The 19,354-nt window shown below is 39.6% G+C and overlaps 1 protein-coding gene across 9 annotated transcripts in view; it reads right to left on the reverse strand.

Moving 5' to 3' along the window:
- LOC105688551 (potassium voltage-gated channel subfamily KQT member 1-like) overlaps positions 1 to 19,354 on the reverse strand; it is a 48,933-nt gene that overhangs the window by 18,025 nt on the left and 11,554 nt on the right. For all 9 annotated transcript variants that reach the window (XM_025746669.2, XM_025746664.2, XM_025746663.2 and 6 more), the window contains exons 3-8: positions 8,507 to 8,597; positions 2,998 to 3,124; positions 2,725 to 2,900; positions 2,398 to 2,538; positions 2,084 to 2,194; positions 1,449 to 1,655 (exon numbers count right to left, since the gene is read on the reverse strand). In XM_025746669.2, coding sequence (XP_025602454.2) covers positions 1,449 to 1,655; positions 2,084 to 2,194; positions 2,398 to 2,538; positions 2,725 to 2,900; positions 2,998 to 3,124; positions 8,507 to 8,597 — 853 coding nt within the window. The remainder of the gene's footprint in view (positions 1 to 1,448; positions 1,656 to 2,083; positions 2,195 to 2,397; positions 2,539 to 2,724; positions 2,901 to 2,997; positions 3,125 to 8,506; positions 8,598 to 19,354) is intronic.

The following is a 19,354-nucleotide window of genomic DNA, read 5'->3' on the forward strand; positions in this document are numbered from 1 at the left end:
AATAAATATGTTGCATGTATTTCAAAATGAACGAATATGGGGAATGATATTTTCTCCAAGATAAATGAGATTGGGAAAAGCGCGTGAGGTATAACGCCTGAAATTTCGCCACTGTGCGACAAAGTTTGCACTGCTACAGAAATAAAGAAACGAAATATTATTTCAGTTACGTTATACAGTCACCCTACGATTTCCCTAACGTCGCTCGGGCTATTAATTATAATGTCTTCTCAACTGAAATGAGAAGCAACACCTGTGCTTTCGTATTTATCTCAGTTATACCATCCCGTGTCTACAAAGTTTAAGGAATATACTCGCTACGTTTCTTTCTCTTTCTCTCTCTCTCTCTCTCTCTCTCTCTCTCTCTCTCTCTCTCTCTCTCTCTCTCTCTCTCTCTCTCTCTCTCACTCTTCTACCACTTTTAAGAAATTCTTTTTATTGTTAACTAACCGCACGCGGGAATCTCCAGCTGTAGAACATTCCGAGTGATAAATTAACGAATACCACATACACGATGACCAGCGTATAGGACGCTCCGTTTTACTAATTATTAATATTTGACGATGCACGTAATGAATGCGGTAATGGTGTACCTGGGCAACAAATTCTTCGGTTTTGATAAAAAGTAACGTTGACGTTTTTTTAGTAATTCACCTGCGGATATCACGTAATTATAGCTGCCAATTAGATTCATATTGACACGTTAAAAATGCAAAACTAATTATAATTATGTCAACGGTTGCACGAGCACAATGCGCATTCCCTATCTATTGCATTCATCCACTGCCAAAATGGTACGATGAGAACAAAAAAAAAAGTCAAAAAATAATTTCCCAAACCGAGCATAAATAATTATTCGGTACTTCTAACGGGTACTAATGACCAATACGATAAATATCGTAAATCGGAAGTAATAGATCTTGTTGAAGGCTATATCGCTTTAAATGCTCATGAATATTCATTATTACTCCTAGAGAAATACCAATGCATCGATTGAAAGGTGAGATTGTCGGGCGTCGTAATGGTTGATAGTAATAAATCATTTGAAATGATCTGCACTTGATAAGGTCTTATTATTTTCAGTTCACCATCGATCATTGTTCTTGACCTGAATAATTATATTGCGAATTCGAAAACAACTTTATACGGATCAATATATTCTCCTGATCAACGAAAAATTTAATTCATTAAAAAAAAAAACAAGGACTGAAAAAAATCACCGCCAATTTTGGTTTCATCGCAGAAACTACGATCCATTTTCATGTTTTTCTTTGTTTTTTCCTTTCGTTCACGATATAACAACGAACATCAAATCGTCATAAAATTTAACGGCCAAGAACATCGGAAGCAACTAAAAACATCAACAACCAACATCTAAAACTACGATCAACACCAAGGTTTTTTTTTTATTTCCAAAAACTTTGATTTTCAACCCTGGTGAAACTCACCTTTCCAAGGGGCGTCGCAGGCTGACCAACTGGCGCGGGATCTTTGATGTAAATGTTCCAGGTAGCTACGCTGTTTATCGCTTTATCCGCGGCGTAACATCGCCAAAGACATTGGATGAGCATAGCTGCTGCCGGAATTTGACGATTGAAATGTTTCTGCCTCTGTTTCTGCTGTACTTTGAGCGCGAATCCGGAGCCGAGAATTCCCTTGCAGAAAGAAAAGAGGATAAAACATAATCAGTCGAAAATTCCGTGCGTTCGAAAAAAAAATTGAATTTTTTTTTCAATCGGTCAATCGATCGACGGACTTGTTCTCCTTCTCCCCTAGACACGCTCGTCGGAAAACAGCTGCTCGTTAATTTTTGGCATTCGAATAACTTTTCAAAAGTTTTGGTTTATTTTTCTTTTTATCCCGTTTCCAAATTTGCCGAGTTGAGATAATTATAATCACGTGATGGAACAACGAACCTGAGCAACAAATTAATTTTCAACAAAAAATCAGCTCGACTTTCGTTTACGAGTAACGTGAAATTGTGCGCTATACGCGGAGCTTTTTATATTTTTCGCCTCTCTTCGTCAACGACATCTGATACAAAAATTGAATATTCTGTAGGTGATTCGTATATTATACTTACAGCAGGTAGGGCAAAAAACGATATTGCAAATACGCTAAAACATGACGCAACGATTTTTCCCATCCACGTCTGTGGCACCGTGTCACCGTATCCTATCGTCGTTACGGTGATCTGAAAAAAATTTGATCGGCAGGGTGAACGTAAAATTTAATTATCTGAATAATATACAAAGCAATTAACCTGAGCCTAATTCGAGCCTTCAATTTCGCGTTCAGACGTGAACTTGACCAACCAGTATAAAGTATACCATGGTTCCGCAGTTCTTACGCGACATCAATTTATTAAAATATCTCATGAAATTTCATCAAACTCACCACGCCCCACCATAAAGCGTCGGCGTAGCTGGAAAAATCCGTTTTTCCATCGGGTCCAACAGCGTCCTTTTCGGCAAGGTATACGAAATAACTGCTGAAAATGAGACCTAGGAACCCGATGTAGAGCGTCGTGATCAACTCCTGCAAAGAAAATTTGGTGTTCCAGTTGAATTTTCGAAATTTCACTCTTACGGCTAAAAATCCGTCGGTTTTAGTTTCGTATCTCCGGTCTGGCAGAGGATAACATTTCTTCCTCTTCTCCCACAACGTTGCCGTTGTTAGCGTAAACATCGGCGTTTTCAAGAGCTTTCCGCAAACGTCACTCACCTGTCGATGTATAAAGACGACGGAACCGAGGAGCCTCCACGTACCACCTTGTCGGTCGACGTGAAGCATCCGCAGAATTTGTAGAAAGCGGATACCTCTGATGGCAGATGTGGCAAAAACTTGGCCGTTGCTTCCGACCGATAAAACGACCATAGATGCTACAACTACTATCAAATCTAAAAGAAAAAGAAAAAGAAGATGCGCGTAGAATGTAAGAAAAAATTAAAAATAAATAAATGAAAAACTTTTCACCAAACACTCTGTAATACTCGCCTATTATACAAATAGGTTTTCTTATGAACCGGAAACGGCCGCAGCATCCCATGTACTTTGACCTGCACCCCGCACTCCATAGTCTCACGATGTATTCGACCCCGAAGAATACCACCAGACATATTTCCTGCAAGAATATCGAATCCATCGATTACAGGAGAGCAAGAAAAATATAAACGTCAATTACACTTTTTATTTTTCCGGACACTCAAATTTGAAAATGATAAAAATTAAATCAGAGACAAGATGTTTCTCTTCACTGAATTTATGTAGATAATTCCTCGGATTTTATCTCCGTGGAAGCGCGAATTATTCCTGCAGATAGATATTATTTATTGAATATTTATTAATTCCATCTGTGCGAAGTGGCTGAGTTATAACGGTATAATACCCAAGTAGATTGATAACTGCGATACGATATTACGTTTGTATAAATTATCGACTTTCGATAACTTTTGAACTGCATCGTTCCCTCCATCTTTCTAACACGATCGATACCGTAAATGAACTTCGGAATAATATTCTTTCATATCTAATTATTTTCGGCTTCTTCTCGCAAATATTTTGACGGTATAATTTTTTTCAGTACCCGTGAATCTCGCCAGTTTCCGTTCGCCGCCTTCGCAGTAAATTGCAAAAGGGTTGATTGGAATCCACCAACGGAAATGGGGGCTGAAAATCATTCGGCATTTTTCACATGTTCCTTTGTTCCATAATTCATAACCCCCGAACATTTTCTTCCTTCAATTTCATTCCGTTTTCGCTCGATCGTGAATTTTATTTCATTGCTACGTTTGTTAGGATACAGATGTGGATTAGAATGAAACTCGTCGTAACATATAGAGCGTCAACAGGTCGCATGTCGTGTAAAACCTGTTTTTTTCAGAGAACTCGAAGAGGGATGACAGTAAAGTGGTCGTAAGAAAGTAGGAAAACCCTCTGGGTATATTTCCTGTATAATAAGGTTTAGTATTTCTTCGCACGAAGGGGAAAAGAATCCCCAGATTTATCATTATTAACCTACCCTGCGGCACGATATCCTATGTATAGAGCATAAATCCATAGACGAAGTAGTGAAATGAGGAAGAGCTAGATTATTCTTCCAACAAACTTAATATCTTTATACATGACGATGAAAAGAGAAATGGAAAAAGATAGAAGCGAAAAAAAAAAGAAAAAGGAAATTATACCCTCAAACACGAACGTCCGCTGTATAACGTACGTAAAATCGATAGACGAACAAATTTTATATCCTTATACCGTTAACTCCGAGCACCGGAGAAATGGAACGATAATTACAAGAAACAAAGGACAGCGTTAGCTGCGCACGAATTAAAAATCGTCGACCGATTCGCTGTACGATAGAAAATTCGGTATTGTTCAATTTATCGGTGAAATTTATTACCGCGGTCTCCAGATTTATCGATCAAGCGGCACTCCTCGAATTCACGAGGGAAACAGTTCAACCTGAATAATTCCAAGAATTTTAAAAGAGTATTGAATTAATTATTACCGACAAAATTGTTTCGTGATCCGGGGGCTCCGCTTGCAGTACGTTATGTACGTACTTCCGGAAGTTGTTAACAAAGGAGAATGACAAACCTGATAACGTGCGCGGTACGCTGTTAATTAATCATTTGCCGTTTCGCCATTGATCAAATCGACGTAATTTCCTATTTCAGCTTGTATATCGTCTCCTGCAGACGTCACCCAACTATATTGCATTCTACTCATAACTCTGCAATAATTAACAGAAATTAATAGCGCTGTAATTTTCTTCTTCTCTTTTCTCAATCAGCCGTAAAATATTCTATGGTTTATCTTATCTGGTTCGTGGATCGCTCGGGCTCCGATATAGCGTCATGAAATATCGGCCTACGTCGGGTTAATGCATTAATCGATCTAATCTATGGAAAAAAGCTCGCAATTAGATTTTTTTCTCCATGCTCGCGAAAACAAAAATGAAAAAGAAATGGAAGGGACAAATTAGCCGTATACAGGTAATGGGATTGATGTACGTATAAGATTCGAATCTCGTTTCCTGTGAGAGCCGGTGACCACAGCCGTACAACGTTGAGTCGAAAATTTTTTATTCCTCTCCAGATTCGCGAAAATCGCGAAGGTAAGAAAAATCGAGAAACGTGATTCTACTCTAACCGCGAAACTTAACGTATATCAACGCAAACGTCTTCGCTTCGAAAGTATTCCGAGTGATTCGACGAGGGATTTCAAGTGTCTGAAATTCCGTATTCCCGGCCCGACTATTCCTCTCTTGTATTCGATCCCGTTCTATGAAAATAATGTCCTCCGTTTATTCCCGCATTTTCTTATCATTCGAAAATTCTAAACTATTGAAGCGTTGAGGAAGCTCGGAGGAGGTTCTTCTCCCGGTGTCGTCGATATATACTTGAGTTATAGAGGGCGGTAAGGGGGTTGGATATATATTTATTGGAAAAGCGGGAATCAATGGAAGGAGTCGTTTCTTCCGAAGTACAGCGGTATCGCTTGATGAATGAAATGCTCCCACTTTAAGCAATAACGAAGATTTATAGTCTTTGATCGACGTCATTTGTCTCGAATCGAGATTCAGATCCACCCTCACTTTCTCTCTCTCCTCGAATGACTTCCATTCCTACAAAAGAAATCTTCGGACCTTGACGTAACGAAAATTACAATCAAGCTAATTCAATCTACTTTTTTTCTCCGGCGAAATTGGATATGAACGTGTCTCGTCGAGTTACGTACAAAACAGAAGAGAGAAACAGAAAAACAACTCGGAAGAGCACAAATTGAAAATAAATTTTTCAAGGTAATCTTCAGAACACTCAATTCCACAATTTCTTTGGGTATTTAAGCAAAATGTATAGAACGCCTGGTTTGCAATTGTGCCCAGAGTTGGCCTCTTTCGGGTCCATTCCGTCGTTCCTTGTAATCCTTGGTACACGTGCAAATATAGGGGAACAAAGGAATAAAAGAGTGAGTATATAAAGCTATGCACCATCTTTACAATCTTTTCTGCAGTATGACTCGGCCACCGACAATTAGTGACCTCTGTACTCCTGTCGTTGGTACGCGAGCTCTTTTGAATAAACGATAAAAAAAAAAAAAAAAATAAAAATAAAATGAAAACAAAATAAAACGAAGACTGAAAGAAATTGCAAGAGAGGGAGCTTTCTTACCCTGACAATAGTTGATTTCTTTCAGATCAAATAATCTTCAAACATCCGTACTAAAAGAGACGCTCACGCTCCCGCGATTTCTTCGCGAATAAATTGTTCAAGATTTCGTACCTGCAATCGGAATAACCGACGTGAGATGGAAAAACCGTTAAAACTCAAGCAACCGATTCCGAAAATGAGGAGAACGACCGTTCCACCGTTCTACCCCTGCGAGTCCTAATACAAGAATAAAGGGGGAGAATCCCATTAAACTATGTAGACCTTCTTAAAGTACGTACATAAGTTCTGGGACGTTGGTAAGCAGAGGGGGTATGGTTCTACCTGGAACAGTTCACCGCCAACCCCATCGCGTATGTTAGGAGAAACCTTCGTGCTCGTCTTATGAGTTGAATAAGTTCAAAGGAAATTCGGAGAAAGGATCCGAAGCCTCAAGTTCCATATGATCTTGCGACGAGCTTGCGATTTAGTCATTTGGCGAACGGTGTTACGGATTAACGAAAAATAAAAATTCATTTGAAAAAACAATCGCGATCGCCTTTGAAAGGTTTCGCGTCATTTTATTTCGCCGTTCGATTCGATGCGGGGATGTATGTATAGTTTTTTCATCTGCATAATACGGATCGTATAGGTGGAAAAAGAATATATGATAAAATCGGCAGTCGCGATAAGGTGGCAGATCGAACAAGGGATGATATTGCCTCTCGGGTTTTTTATTCGTTTGACTTGACTCGAGCGCAGCTTCTATATTCGGTCCAGATGTCGACTGTCTTCTTTATCCAAAGTCAAGAAATGGGCGGGCTTCTTTTTCGTAAGGTGGTTTTTCGTTGAATTGGAAGCGACGAACGCGATGGTATATATTTCTTGTTTCTTTATTTGTTTTCTCGTTTATTTGCAACTTTTCATCTCCCTGTATATTTTCTTTGTCTTTCCGTAACACATTCCGCCCAAGTGAGAAGCTTTTCCTTTGCCGCGCGATTTGCATAAGCTTCAAATATTATCCAAGCCCTCGGGAAACTCGGGGGAGCCAAAAAATAAAATCCAACTGAAAAAATAGACGGTAACACGACGCGTGTGTGCATAAAATAATCGACGAATCACCCTTTCGCGTCTCTGTTTCACCGAAACACGCAAATTAGGCGCGTGGTCATTAATTACAATCCCTTGAAAAGAAAAAAGAACAAATTTGAAACAAAAAAAAAAAAAAGAGTATCGCAGCGATGATGATTAACGATTTCATGAAAACGGATTTCCCCTTCGGGAATGACGAACCTCGTTTCCGTGTGAAACTCATCTATGCGGTGCATTGTACTTATAAAATAGAAATATCCACAAAATTTCCCCCGAGGGTGAAACCGAACTACCCCCGTATAATTCCATAATTACTGGGTGCTCGGTACAAAGAAACATAAAAAAGGGGAAAAAAAGAAAGTAGAAAAAAGAAGAAGAAAAAAACAATCGCTTCATTTTTTAGAGTACCCTGTACCAACATTTCCCTTGAACAAAGCTCCGGATACTTGTCACCCGGACTTTTTCTCCGATTCTATTGAAAGGTTTGCGAGCTCTAAAAAATTTTTTAACGCTCGTTTAAACTAATTGACGAAGAAGAAATGTAACGTTATATACGCCTATAGCTATACGTTATATGTATGATGTAAGAGTCTACGGGGTATGTTGAAATCGTTGCACGCATGACAGCACCTTGCCAACAAGGGTTGAACAAATGGAGATCGTGGTAGTGGTTCCCTTCAGACTGCGATATATTATATCCGACCACCAAGACGATATCATCCACCTACGATTTATCTCACTTTACTAGCTACATACACCCCTATACCTCTCTTTCCGTCTTTCCGAACCGCGGGCATCAAAAGAAGAAAAATAGATGAAAACGGAAAAAAGAAACAAAACAAATAGAAATAAAAATAAAGAGAGGCGGTAAAGAAAAATAGATGGTACATTATTGTTATTATTGTTGCTCAGTACGTGTAGACGTGAGAAAAGTCGATGAGAATTATTTGGATTCTGGAGAAATCGAGATAGGGATTAAAGTCTCGCTGTTGGATCAAATAAATAACTATTACGTTTCGAAATAGAGGAAAAAAAAAAATCCTCAGGATAACGAAATGAAAGATCGTCGACGGTTGAACAATTTACAAAGGAGCTGTTGAGTAGCGAAAAACGCCATTTACCTTTCCTTCGCATAAGTAGAAAATTTGCCGAATAAAAACAAAAAGCTATTTTTTGCGAATATACAAATACTTGTAAAATTTTCGTCAAAGTTGATCGATGGGTTACCGTAAATCGAGGATCAAATGATATTTTTAACTCACCATCCAAAACAGGGTTTCGTTTGCGAAATTGCTGTACTGGTCTATCGTTGACAATACGCTGAATATGAGGCACACTAAAACGACCATGAACCTGAAACAGAATAAAATGATCGTAGATAAAATCTCATATCTTAGCGCAGACCCCGCAAGATGTGAATTCAAAGTGTTGATCAAGCGATAAAATAAACCTACATCCGTTAAGGGAAAAATTCACCACACCTCTTGATTTTACCGGGCAAGGGCGTACCTTACCCTCGCCCCGTTGTGGATATATCGCATAAATATTTACGTTACATGTCTAAAAATCGCTATACATAGTCCTTCTATTCGTATACTCCATGTATCTTCTAAGGGTGAAAAGTGACTTCCCTATTATACATGTATACATCTACCTCTTATGCAAAATAATAGATATGAATATGGAGAGAATCCAGAGTCCGTTGGTTCCTCTCCAAAAATTTCCATAATAAAAGTAACGAAGATTCAACTAAAAACTGAATATTAATCCGGTACATCGTTAATTAGCCTGAAATATGAACATTTTCGCGTTTTTCTATCCTCCCTCTCCTCTGTACACGTTTTTATTTTTCCACGAGCTTAACCGGGGAATTTTCAGCGATGCCCCTCGACTGGAATATTCGGTGAGTCGTGTTTAACCGCTATCGACGTACGGCTACAGCGAGTTATCCTTTCTCCATATATTCCCGAAAGTATTTGGCAATTGATTAATGAGACCCCGTAGGTCGTACGTCACATTAAACGGATCGTCTAGCCCTAGAAAATACGGGGTAAGACCCTGAGATAATCTAAAGGGAATATAAGCCACGCAGAGGAGCGATAGTTGTACGTGATAATACGATTAATCATCACTGAAATTTTCGCTAAATCGAATTCATCGAACTTTTCTGACGCACGTTGATGTAAATTACCGAAGATATATATCATGCCTAACACATAACGCAGATGCGTCTGAATTTTCGAACGAAAGAACAAACTGATTTCATGCGAAGTTTGAACTTCTGACAAGCAAAAAAAAAAAATAAAACAAAAGAGAAAAGATTAATCTGATCGAATCGGAAGGTGAATGGAGAATATTTTTATCAGTCAAAAGTGTGACGGGACCTTCTGTCAATTTAATTCAAATTTAGAGGGAAAATCTGTTTCTCCGGTGACACTTTTATTTGCAAGATCATTCATGTATTCGAATCGCTGAATGATACCTTGGCGGCTCATTTAATAATCTGTAAATTATTGATCGCAGCATCGTTGGCGAAATGAAAGAGAAAACAAAAAAAAAAAAATAGAAGAGAAACCCGACACACATACAATACGAGTCACGCAGAATATCGGAGTTTCCAAAATTGAAAATTTTTTCATAGCGAATTATTTCCTGTTATTTCTACTATTTTTTTTACTTCTCTAACCGGTGATATCCGACCGAACGAAATCCTCGTTTCGATCCGACCTCAAAAACCCTATTACCTGCAATCCGATAACCTAGGTAAATTTCGGATGTTTTAAAATAGAAGCAAAAATTGGAAATAAAAATTATTCCACAAACTCTATTACGCATCAAAAAATGTATATAATGGCGAAAGAAAATTTTCTCCGAACTGCGCAAAACACCGCGCACAGTACACAGGGCCCATGTAATAATTCACCGCGCGAGATCTCGTTCGATAAAAAAAAAGCGGGGAAAAAAAAATGAAAGGATAAAAAAAAAAAACGTGTATCATAAAAATCGATGAAGGTCAGCGGTTGGTATGAAGTGAGATTATGTTAGGTAAGGTAAGTCTCGTATATAACCTAAACCATTCTATATACCTACGGAAATTATGGCCGCCTGGCACGATATCATGAAGACGTCCTGAAAGTTATACGGCGTCCTTTCTCGAACATCGTCGCGCACATAATACCTCGTATATTTCTAATAAAATGATAGAACATTAGAATAAAAAAAAAAAACAAAGAGTAATAAAAATAATACAGCAGCGCGAGTGTATGCGACGAGTTCGCATGAATTATAAAACCATACGATGCACGTAAATAATCGTCCGTGTGCGAAAATATAAGTGGGTTCAATTCGCGGGGTGTGTGTAAGTATAAAATTATAATAAATGAGGAGCGAAATGATCCTTAAAATGAAAATTTTTTACGTGACGTGACTTTGTTCCAAGGGAATAACAATTATCCATTCATCTAGAGGAACGGTGGCGCGGGCAAAGGGATGTAAAGAAGGAGGGGTTGGTAACCGCACGCGAGAAGTGTCAGGAAATTTGCCGGAAGCCTAACAGCGCAAGGAACGCGAGAGGCGGTTCGCCGGTACTATACCGATCCGATAGTACATGGGAGTATATATGTATTACATACGAACAAACGGGTGACCCTTTGACCCTACGACCTTGGCCAGCAATCGTTGAATCCATCTCGTAATTCGCGGGGAACCGAAACCTGATGTATCCATACAGGTGTATACATGTATATTCGCTATCGCAAGAGGCGAGAGTTATAGACGTAGTCGTGCGCGGGGTGCCGGATAGATAGGAACCTGAACAGGATGAATGGAGATGTATAGACTTACGTATATATTATAAATGTAGGTACGTATAAGTTCCGATACACATGTATATGTGGTATACGGAGATGCTCGAACTGAGAAAATTCATCATTATCGAGAACGTAACGCAGGTTATCAATTTACCTTATGCACACAGTGTCGATTTTCAACGTGGTTATAATCCCGGTTGGTTAAAGGGTTCGATGGTTCGGTAATGGTAACGTTGTGTGCACAACCGTTATACAATACAGTAGCATAAGCTAGGAAACCTCGAACCGAGCGAATTTCGTTCACTCCGCTATGATTTAATTGGCAGCTATTAATTGCGGTACTCGAGGATAGAAGTTACATCGAAAATCTGAACTGTCCAACCATGATGAGGCGAATTATGATTTTTTTCCTCCGAATAGAGCTGCAAATAGCCGGAGAGTTTGTCAAATATATCAAATCCGCTTTCATATTTCTACGGGTGCTCAATTTTTCTTCACCTTCTTACGAGGGAAGCTCCAGAAAAGCAGGTATAAGCCCGCTAAAAGCTTCGGGAAAAATTGGGCGCTCCAAATTAACGAGAATGATCGAAACCCGGTTAACTGTGAAGGATCATATCACCTGGCGAAAAAACAAACATTGGCAATTATAGAAAAACTATTCGTAAAGAAACAAGATGAATAGCAAAAAAAAAAATATATCCAATGTTTTGAAAAGGGAGATGAACATTTTGAAAAGACTGCGAAGCGTCCGATCTCCGAGAAAAAAATTTTGCTAATAAGGTAATAAAATGGCTAGTGTATTCCTCCTCTCGTTACGCCTTTTCTTTTCCTTTGTGAAATTGGCTGGAAATCAGGTTCAGCTTGAGATTTTTCTTTTTTTTTCTCTTCTCCGAAAATACTTCAGTGACAAAAATAGATATCATAGAACGGTCTTTCCTTATACATATATTTTTCTTTCGGTTCTTTTCCATTTTTTTTTTCTGGTTGATCTTTACGCCCCGTACGAGAGCGTTCGAATAAATTAATGCAAAAGTTTTCCCCCAAAGGGATCATTGCATTATTCAGAACGTTTTCGCGCTTTACCGGGTCGCTTCTTTCCCCTCTTTCTCGTATCGCATTTGATAACCATTTTTCATTCTCATCTGGAATAGTAAAAGATGGTAAAAGGTTATAATTGATCGAACGGAATACTGAAATTTGTTGAGTTTCTGAATATCAATGAAACTGAATATGACGCGATGAACTCTGAGGCCACTTTGTTTTCTCACCTCGCACGAATACGGTGTACAGATATGTGGTATACCTATCTACATTATTCACGTATAATCAATCTAAATTTAAAATGAAGAATAGCCGCTGAGGTGAAAATGATCGATAGGATATACGAAAATATATACTCGGATATACTGTACGTAAAATATAATGTAAGGTAATATACAAAGTCCTGCGGTAGCGGAGGAATTCGCGTTGACAAGAGTCTACCCATGTGGGAGTCGGCACTTCGAACAACACAAGAGAAGAAATTTGAGAAATTCACGTCAACCCACGTAGGAATTTCTTTGAAAGGATGAAATCACGCGTTTACCGAACAAAACCGCGATAGATGAGTTTACTTTACGCAAAAGAAAAATACATAAATAAAAACCAATAAACGGACCGAACAAATATCGCGTAAATCGATTTCGGACGACATTTAACGCAATGAGTGAAAATTATCACGCTCCCGTAATGTTTGTACGGCTTCTGTTTTTTTTTTTTTTTCAAATTTATTCATTAATTTATTTCTACCCAGACATAGGAGCGTGATCGATGCACGGCGAGTGACGGTCGATTCCGTGGCGTTAAATTTTGACGGATTACACGGCCAGCACTTGGAAAGTTGGGCGGGAAAAATGAATAGACTTTCTATCGTCACCTCGTAAACATCGAATTTATTATTTATCCACGTCCGCGGCAGCCTCCGCGGCGGATCCCTCGGAAAAATTGCGTGGTGTGAAAAAATAAAGAAAGAAAGGAGAGGAAGGAGGTGGAAATGAAAAATAAAAAATTGAGGGAGAAAGAGAGAGATGTGAAAAAAGAGAGGAGAGAACAAAATCTACGATCCCGTGTACAGTTTGTGCAGCACACCCCTTGGCGCGATCCATTATTCCACATAAACTTGAGGAAGTCACCCTCGCGTCACATATTTGGCTTTTTAGTAGGTACTTGTCCCATCTCAAACAACTCTCTTTCCCACCTCCGTTTCTCCCCCAGTTTTATCCGCGTGAACGTCGTATCCCTACTCCCGTCCCACCTACACCCCCTTTTGTAACTCCGTCAGATAACGGGTTTCGACTCAATTTTCATTCCCCTTTACGAACCCATTCCCGGTGTGTATTCTCCTCTATTTTATTTCAACCCCTTGTCTCTATTCTTTGCTCTATATTTATCTCCTCTCCATAGACTCTTAGCGGTAGGGTAAAGATTGATTGACGGAGTGGTTGCAGCGTGTTGCAGCGAACTCGAAATAAGGTGCCAAACGTGATATGGAGAACGACGAGGTATGCTAACGGTACGTCGATACCGTACGTCCCGCACACGGTAGGTATAAGCGTCAAGTGAATTTCAGAGAATACATAAGCTATCACTTGGGACACGTCACGCCAAATTTATCACCCGATAGAATGAGATGGAATGAAAATTTGGTGCACGGTCTCGGAGGGGTTTCGAAAATTCCCTTGGAATCTCGCCGAGAAATTTGAAAAGAAAAAAAAAACAAAATCCCCCCCACATAATCTTATGCCCGTCATCCGTGCGTGTGCCGTGTAATAATTATCTGAGGCGAATTTGACGATGATACGAAGCTGCAGCGAGGTGACAAGAGAAATGTGGTAATCCGGAAAGCAGGCGAGAAAGTCAGTAGAACGCGAGCGCGAGCGCGGACAAACGTATCTTCTCGCCGTGACACGAAGATCCTTCGCATGTACAACGATCTCCAGTGGTAATATGTCAGAGACAACGCTCGTTTACGGTATACCAGATATCCAGCCCCAGCCGCGTTACGGCCTCGAGTATAACGTATCCGTACAGGGTGCGCCAAAAGAAATTGTCTCATTAAAATGCGGGCGTAGACCAGACGCGCGTAAAAGAATACGTGGGGCGAATGGCGCTTTTTTGTTTTCTCAACGGAGCTTTATTTCGGTTTTTGCAAATTCAAAAAGTTGCCACGCTCTGAAAAATGCGCGCAGTCGAGCTTTTCTTTTTCATTCGGGCGCATTGAAAAACAGACGAGGGTTATTAAAATTCCAGATTTCATCGCGGGGATGGCTTACCGGCGTGAGACGCGAGGTTCCGCAAAAATACAATTCTCAAAAGAACGAACGTTACTGAAATTCTCTGATTTCGTTTGGAGCCCGACATTCGAGGGGATGATTTTTGAGGGGCGCGAGGTGATGCGAAGGGAGAGTAAAAAGGGGGGTTGGAACAAAACGTTGGAGGGACAACACGGTCTCCGTATAGACGCGTGTGTCATTCGACATTCTACGAATGATTTAGTTTACAGATAAACCGAATTGTTTTTACCGCTTACCCACCGACGAAATCTATACCGGATAACGACGTTGCCGTATGGATTTGTGATACGTACTCTGTTACTTTTATCGTAACATTTGGTCACGTTATAACTGAAGCTTTTATCGATTTTCTATTGTTTCAACTTAGCCCGCATTTTATTCATATCCACGCAAATAGGTGCAACGGATCGAAATCGGATCGGGAATAGGATCTCCGAACACATGAATGTTTCCAACTCACGTTACCCAGTCCATTCGCTTCGTTCGAATCTCTCAATCCAATCGAAACAACAACGGCGAAGCCAAATTTTAGTTTAAAAGGTACGATTCCGCATGATCGCGCTTTTTTTCCTCGTTTTACCTTGGAAATTCTGGTCAGCACTTTCGATACACCACTGTTTTCTATGATAAATTAAACAAGTGAATCGAATATTTCAACAAATTTTATCAGGAGCTGTACGAACCAATGACTCGTGAAAAATAATTTTCCATACCGTTGGGCTAGTGAATCAATTTTCAAACGGTCTATCGGATGGTCATCGCGGCCGGAAATGGATTTCGAATGGATTATAAACAGAGCAACCGAAATTACGGTATAGTTACGAATTCGTTGGAATGTTCATCATTCGAAAAATATATTTTCCGGTTCATAGTACACCCACTCCAGTTGTGAAAGAAAAATCTACGTTGCAGGTGGTGCGGGGTCCTTTAGGAGGAGCAAACTATAAAATATTCAAAAGTTGTTTGAAATTCTGGAGAGCGCCCCTCGAATTTTGGACAAATGGTATCCCATGTCTGAAGCAACATCGTACGATAATAGATTTTTCTACGTGCAGCGGCCCAGAATTTTCATGGAACCGATGAGTGGGAAGTTGGAACGGAATCGTCGATCCTGATTAGAAATTAATGCGAAAGGGTCACATTCTATTTCCGATGAGTAAAAGAGTGTAAAAAAAAGTTTGAAAAAAATTGATATCAGTTTATGAAGAATCTACGTGTATCGACGGAAGTCGTGTCCTTTTATTGCTTTTTTTTCGCGTCATCGAATTGCTTGTGTGGACTCCAAAACGCGCAGTGAAGTAATCTATAATTCACACGGCCTAAAACCAACCTCTCCTTTCGGTCATCTTATAGATCGAAATTCGCACGTACGGATGAAAACTTCAGATACCAAATGTAGATTGGATAAATGGGTGAATAGTTTAAGATCAGGTGTACAATTATGTGTAGGTATTTTGTTGATCACGAAAACGTTATAAATGAATGTAATTGTTAAACATATATATAGGTATTCGTAGGACAAAATTTCTCTTTCTCGTCGTACAACTGAACAAGTGGTGAGATCGACTAACGACTTCATTTTTTATCCCTCATTCGATCACAATTCCCAGGTATTATATCATTTTATCAATTTTATTTTTTTTTTCGTAAAAGGCGGGCTCCTAATCTCGAAGCTTAGCAACTTTTGAGAATCTTCGCCAAAAGTACAGCAGTACGCACGTACACTTTTCAAATAAATTTTTCATTCGGAATTTTTTTCGATTTTGCTTTTAAATTTTTTACTTTTTCCTGCGAGGCACGAGTGATTTTCGGTTTGGAAATAATTAATGTTTCCTTTGAATAAGCAAAACTTTTTGGCATACATTCGTAAACTCGGCTGGTTTTACCCATGGGTAAAGGTGGCGGAAAGAAAAAAATAGGTGGACTTGTCTGCGACACATAGAGAAGAAGAAAAAGAAGACGAAAAAAAAACGAATAAAAGCTAAATGGTAGGGTGAAAATGACCCGGCGACCTTTTTTATAAATAATCTTTCCCGCTCTCGAATGAAAATGGAATTGCAATTGAATTTCATCACCTAAAGTGTACACTATTTTCACGTTGTAATAACGTGGTCAAATCGATTGCGTTCCATTAATCATAGCGAAATCAGGATTTAAGGCAACCGCTGCGGCTTGATTTAGGTACATCGAAACTTTGCGCAAGTGAAAATCGTGGGACACCCACGGAAATTACCGAGCGAGAACAAAAGAAAAACGAGCGAAGAGATGTACGCGTGTTCGATCCAATGCAGATTTTTGATCGAGAATTTTCAAGAGCAGAAAACTACTTGGAGGTGAATAGGAAAGTCTGGTCAATCAGCGAGTCCAATTACCAATAACTCGGATTACACGATTTATAAATGAGCTCTATGAAATATGTGATCGATTGGTTGAGTCAACAACCAATCAACTAATTAACAACCGCGGCCACCAATTTCTCCATCGGTAAATGACTAACGGTGAAATCAATCGAAGCTTGATCATAGCAGTTTTCCGATTGATGCCGGAGGCATTGAACCGAGTTTCATTATTTTACTCGTACAAAATATTTTTACAATCAAGCCTAAAACGCGGCCAGTTTATTCACGTATATCCCGAAGGTACGTACGTTACAACGTATATTGTATATTGTATACGTACCGCGATGTACTCGTTTTTACTCGTGTATAAATATTGAATGCACAGATGTATGGATCTATCATACATTTATACATTACATGTAAGTAGCGGGTCGCGTGACGCGGATAGATTAACGAAACCGTTCGCGAACATCCTTCGCGTGGAATTTTCCACCGCCAAGTGATGGTTATATAGGCATATTATGGCACACAGCTGGAATTTAATATCACCGAAAAAAAAAAAATTAAAGAAACTCGAATGAACGGAATCGATATTACCTATGGCTAAATAAATGGCACTTCGGAGCTGACGATTATCGTTTGTTTTTTTTTTTTTTTGTTTTTTTTTGTTTTTGTTTCTGTTTTTTTCTTTTTGCCGGGTGTTTACGCCATTAAGCGAAAGTCAGCGTCTTTTGATCGGCTACGGTTAATGGGTTGGGTATAAATTCTATAAATGAAGAGGCAATCAGGTAATCTGTTTATCGATGAGTTAACTCGTCGAGTATCTATGCTATAGGAGGAGTCGCTATTTACTCGAGGAGAAACTCGGATAAATTGCAATCCATCCCTAGGTCCGTTGCTCCAGTTTCGGCGTCTCTCGTCATCCAGCAAGGGACTTTCGCTTCATCCCTTGGGATTTCAGGAAAAGGGAACCTGAACTGCTCATCTCCACGTTTCTAACCCAAAACACAAATAAAACCTACCTTTGTGCGAAGTCTGCATTAATTAGAGAAAGTTTAGGTCGTTCTTTAGCTCGTTTAAAATTTCACAGCTCTCTACGCTGGTTGTCAGCGGATTTATGAACGTGTACGACACTTATTACACATATTCATCTTAATTTCTTCGGTTTGAATTGATGAGAACAAAAAAGGGAAAAAGCGGAGTCCCCACAGCTTCTAAAGTTCTTTGGAAAACTCTCGACCTTTTTCGAGTCGAAACGGTACGTCGAATACAGTTGAAATTTCTAATTCGTGAAACATCCGATTGATTTTTCAAACGATGGCAACAAAATTTTACAAGGTGCTTACTCGCCTGTATCTCATGAATTTATCCCGCTCTCAATATTATACATGTGGGCAATGTACGCGCGATTGTTTCGGAAGCTCAAATACACCCCTTCGAATTCGAGCTCGTCCTATAGCTATGAATAACGAACGTTTTTGTTCCAAACGAAACGTATTGTTGTTGCTTTACTCCGCACCTGCCGAGTTTTTATCGAGCGGAAACAATTGAGGTGAAAATTCAATAAAAAGAAAAAATGGATTCGAGGCTATTAATATTTGTATGAGACTGTAAAAATAGGAACACGATCCAGTAACGGAACATAAAAGAAACTGTCCTCATGTTTATGGTAAGGGGTGGTGTGGCCCGTACCAAAGTTATATCGAAATGACGTAATCTGATTCGATTTTTTTTTATCCGGAAAAAGGCTGGAGATATTGAAAATCCAAAGGATATTGGATCCGGTACGCGTAGCGAGTGGTAGGTACTTTTACTTGGCAGAAAAAAAAAAGAAAGAAAAATTCATCAATAAATATAAGCACACCTGCTACAACTTCGGGGTGAAATATCGAAGTAAAGTTATAGCTAAATTATGTAGCCCGATTGATACAGATGTCGCAAAAGTAGCGGATGGCAACTAAATCTGAGTCTGTAAAAAGGGGTGGGGGGACTCTCTACACGCTACCTGCAACCCGGGAATAAATCATCCCTCTTTCCAGCAGTTCGCCGCATCTAGTAACCATCGTCCCGAAAAAAACTTGCGTCTTTCTTCCCGCGGCCGAAGGGATGGATGAAAAAAGCACGAGGATCTTTTTCACTCCTCCCCAAAAGTCCTTCTTCTCCAGGAATCGCGATATATTCATGATGCATTATCCGGTCCTCAGAAAACGTTGAAAAGGTGAAAAAAAAAGCTTCTGTATGAAGACGGGAGTAGGGGGAAAGGGGGCGAATTCATCGTCGGAACGTGGGGCAGACGGGACACCGTTGAAACGCAACGCGGTGAGCTCGAAGCTCAGAGATCTGATTTGTAAAGTGCTCGTAAGCACCTTCGGGATCTGAATGGAGGGTACTTCCCTTGATGAATGTTCGCCTTGTTGCCAACTAAAGTGGCCGCGAAATATAATGGAGTTTTGAGAGAATGACTTTTCAAAATGACCGCCGACTCTCTTTTGTTTTGTTTCTTTTGGATTCCGCGGGGCTTAAAACCGAAGAATCGAGTACAGAAGGGAGAATAGGTGTGTATACGTATGTATATCAAAGTGATAGGGTAACCCGACTCCAGAAAATTCAGGATTCCCCACCCAACTTAA

This window comes from Athalia rosae, chromosome 5 (genome assembly GCF_917208135.1).
Source record: "Athalia rosae chromosome 5, iyAthRosa1.1, whole genome shotgun sequence".
In the NCBI taxonomy this organism is placed as follows: Eukaryota; Metazoa; Arthropoda; class Insecta; order Hymenoptera; family Athaliidae; genus Athalia; species Athalia rosae.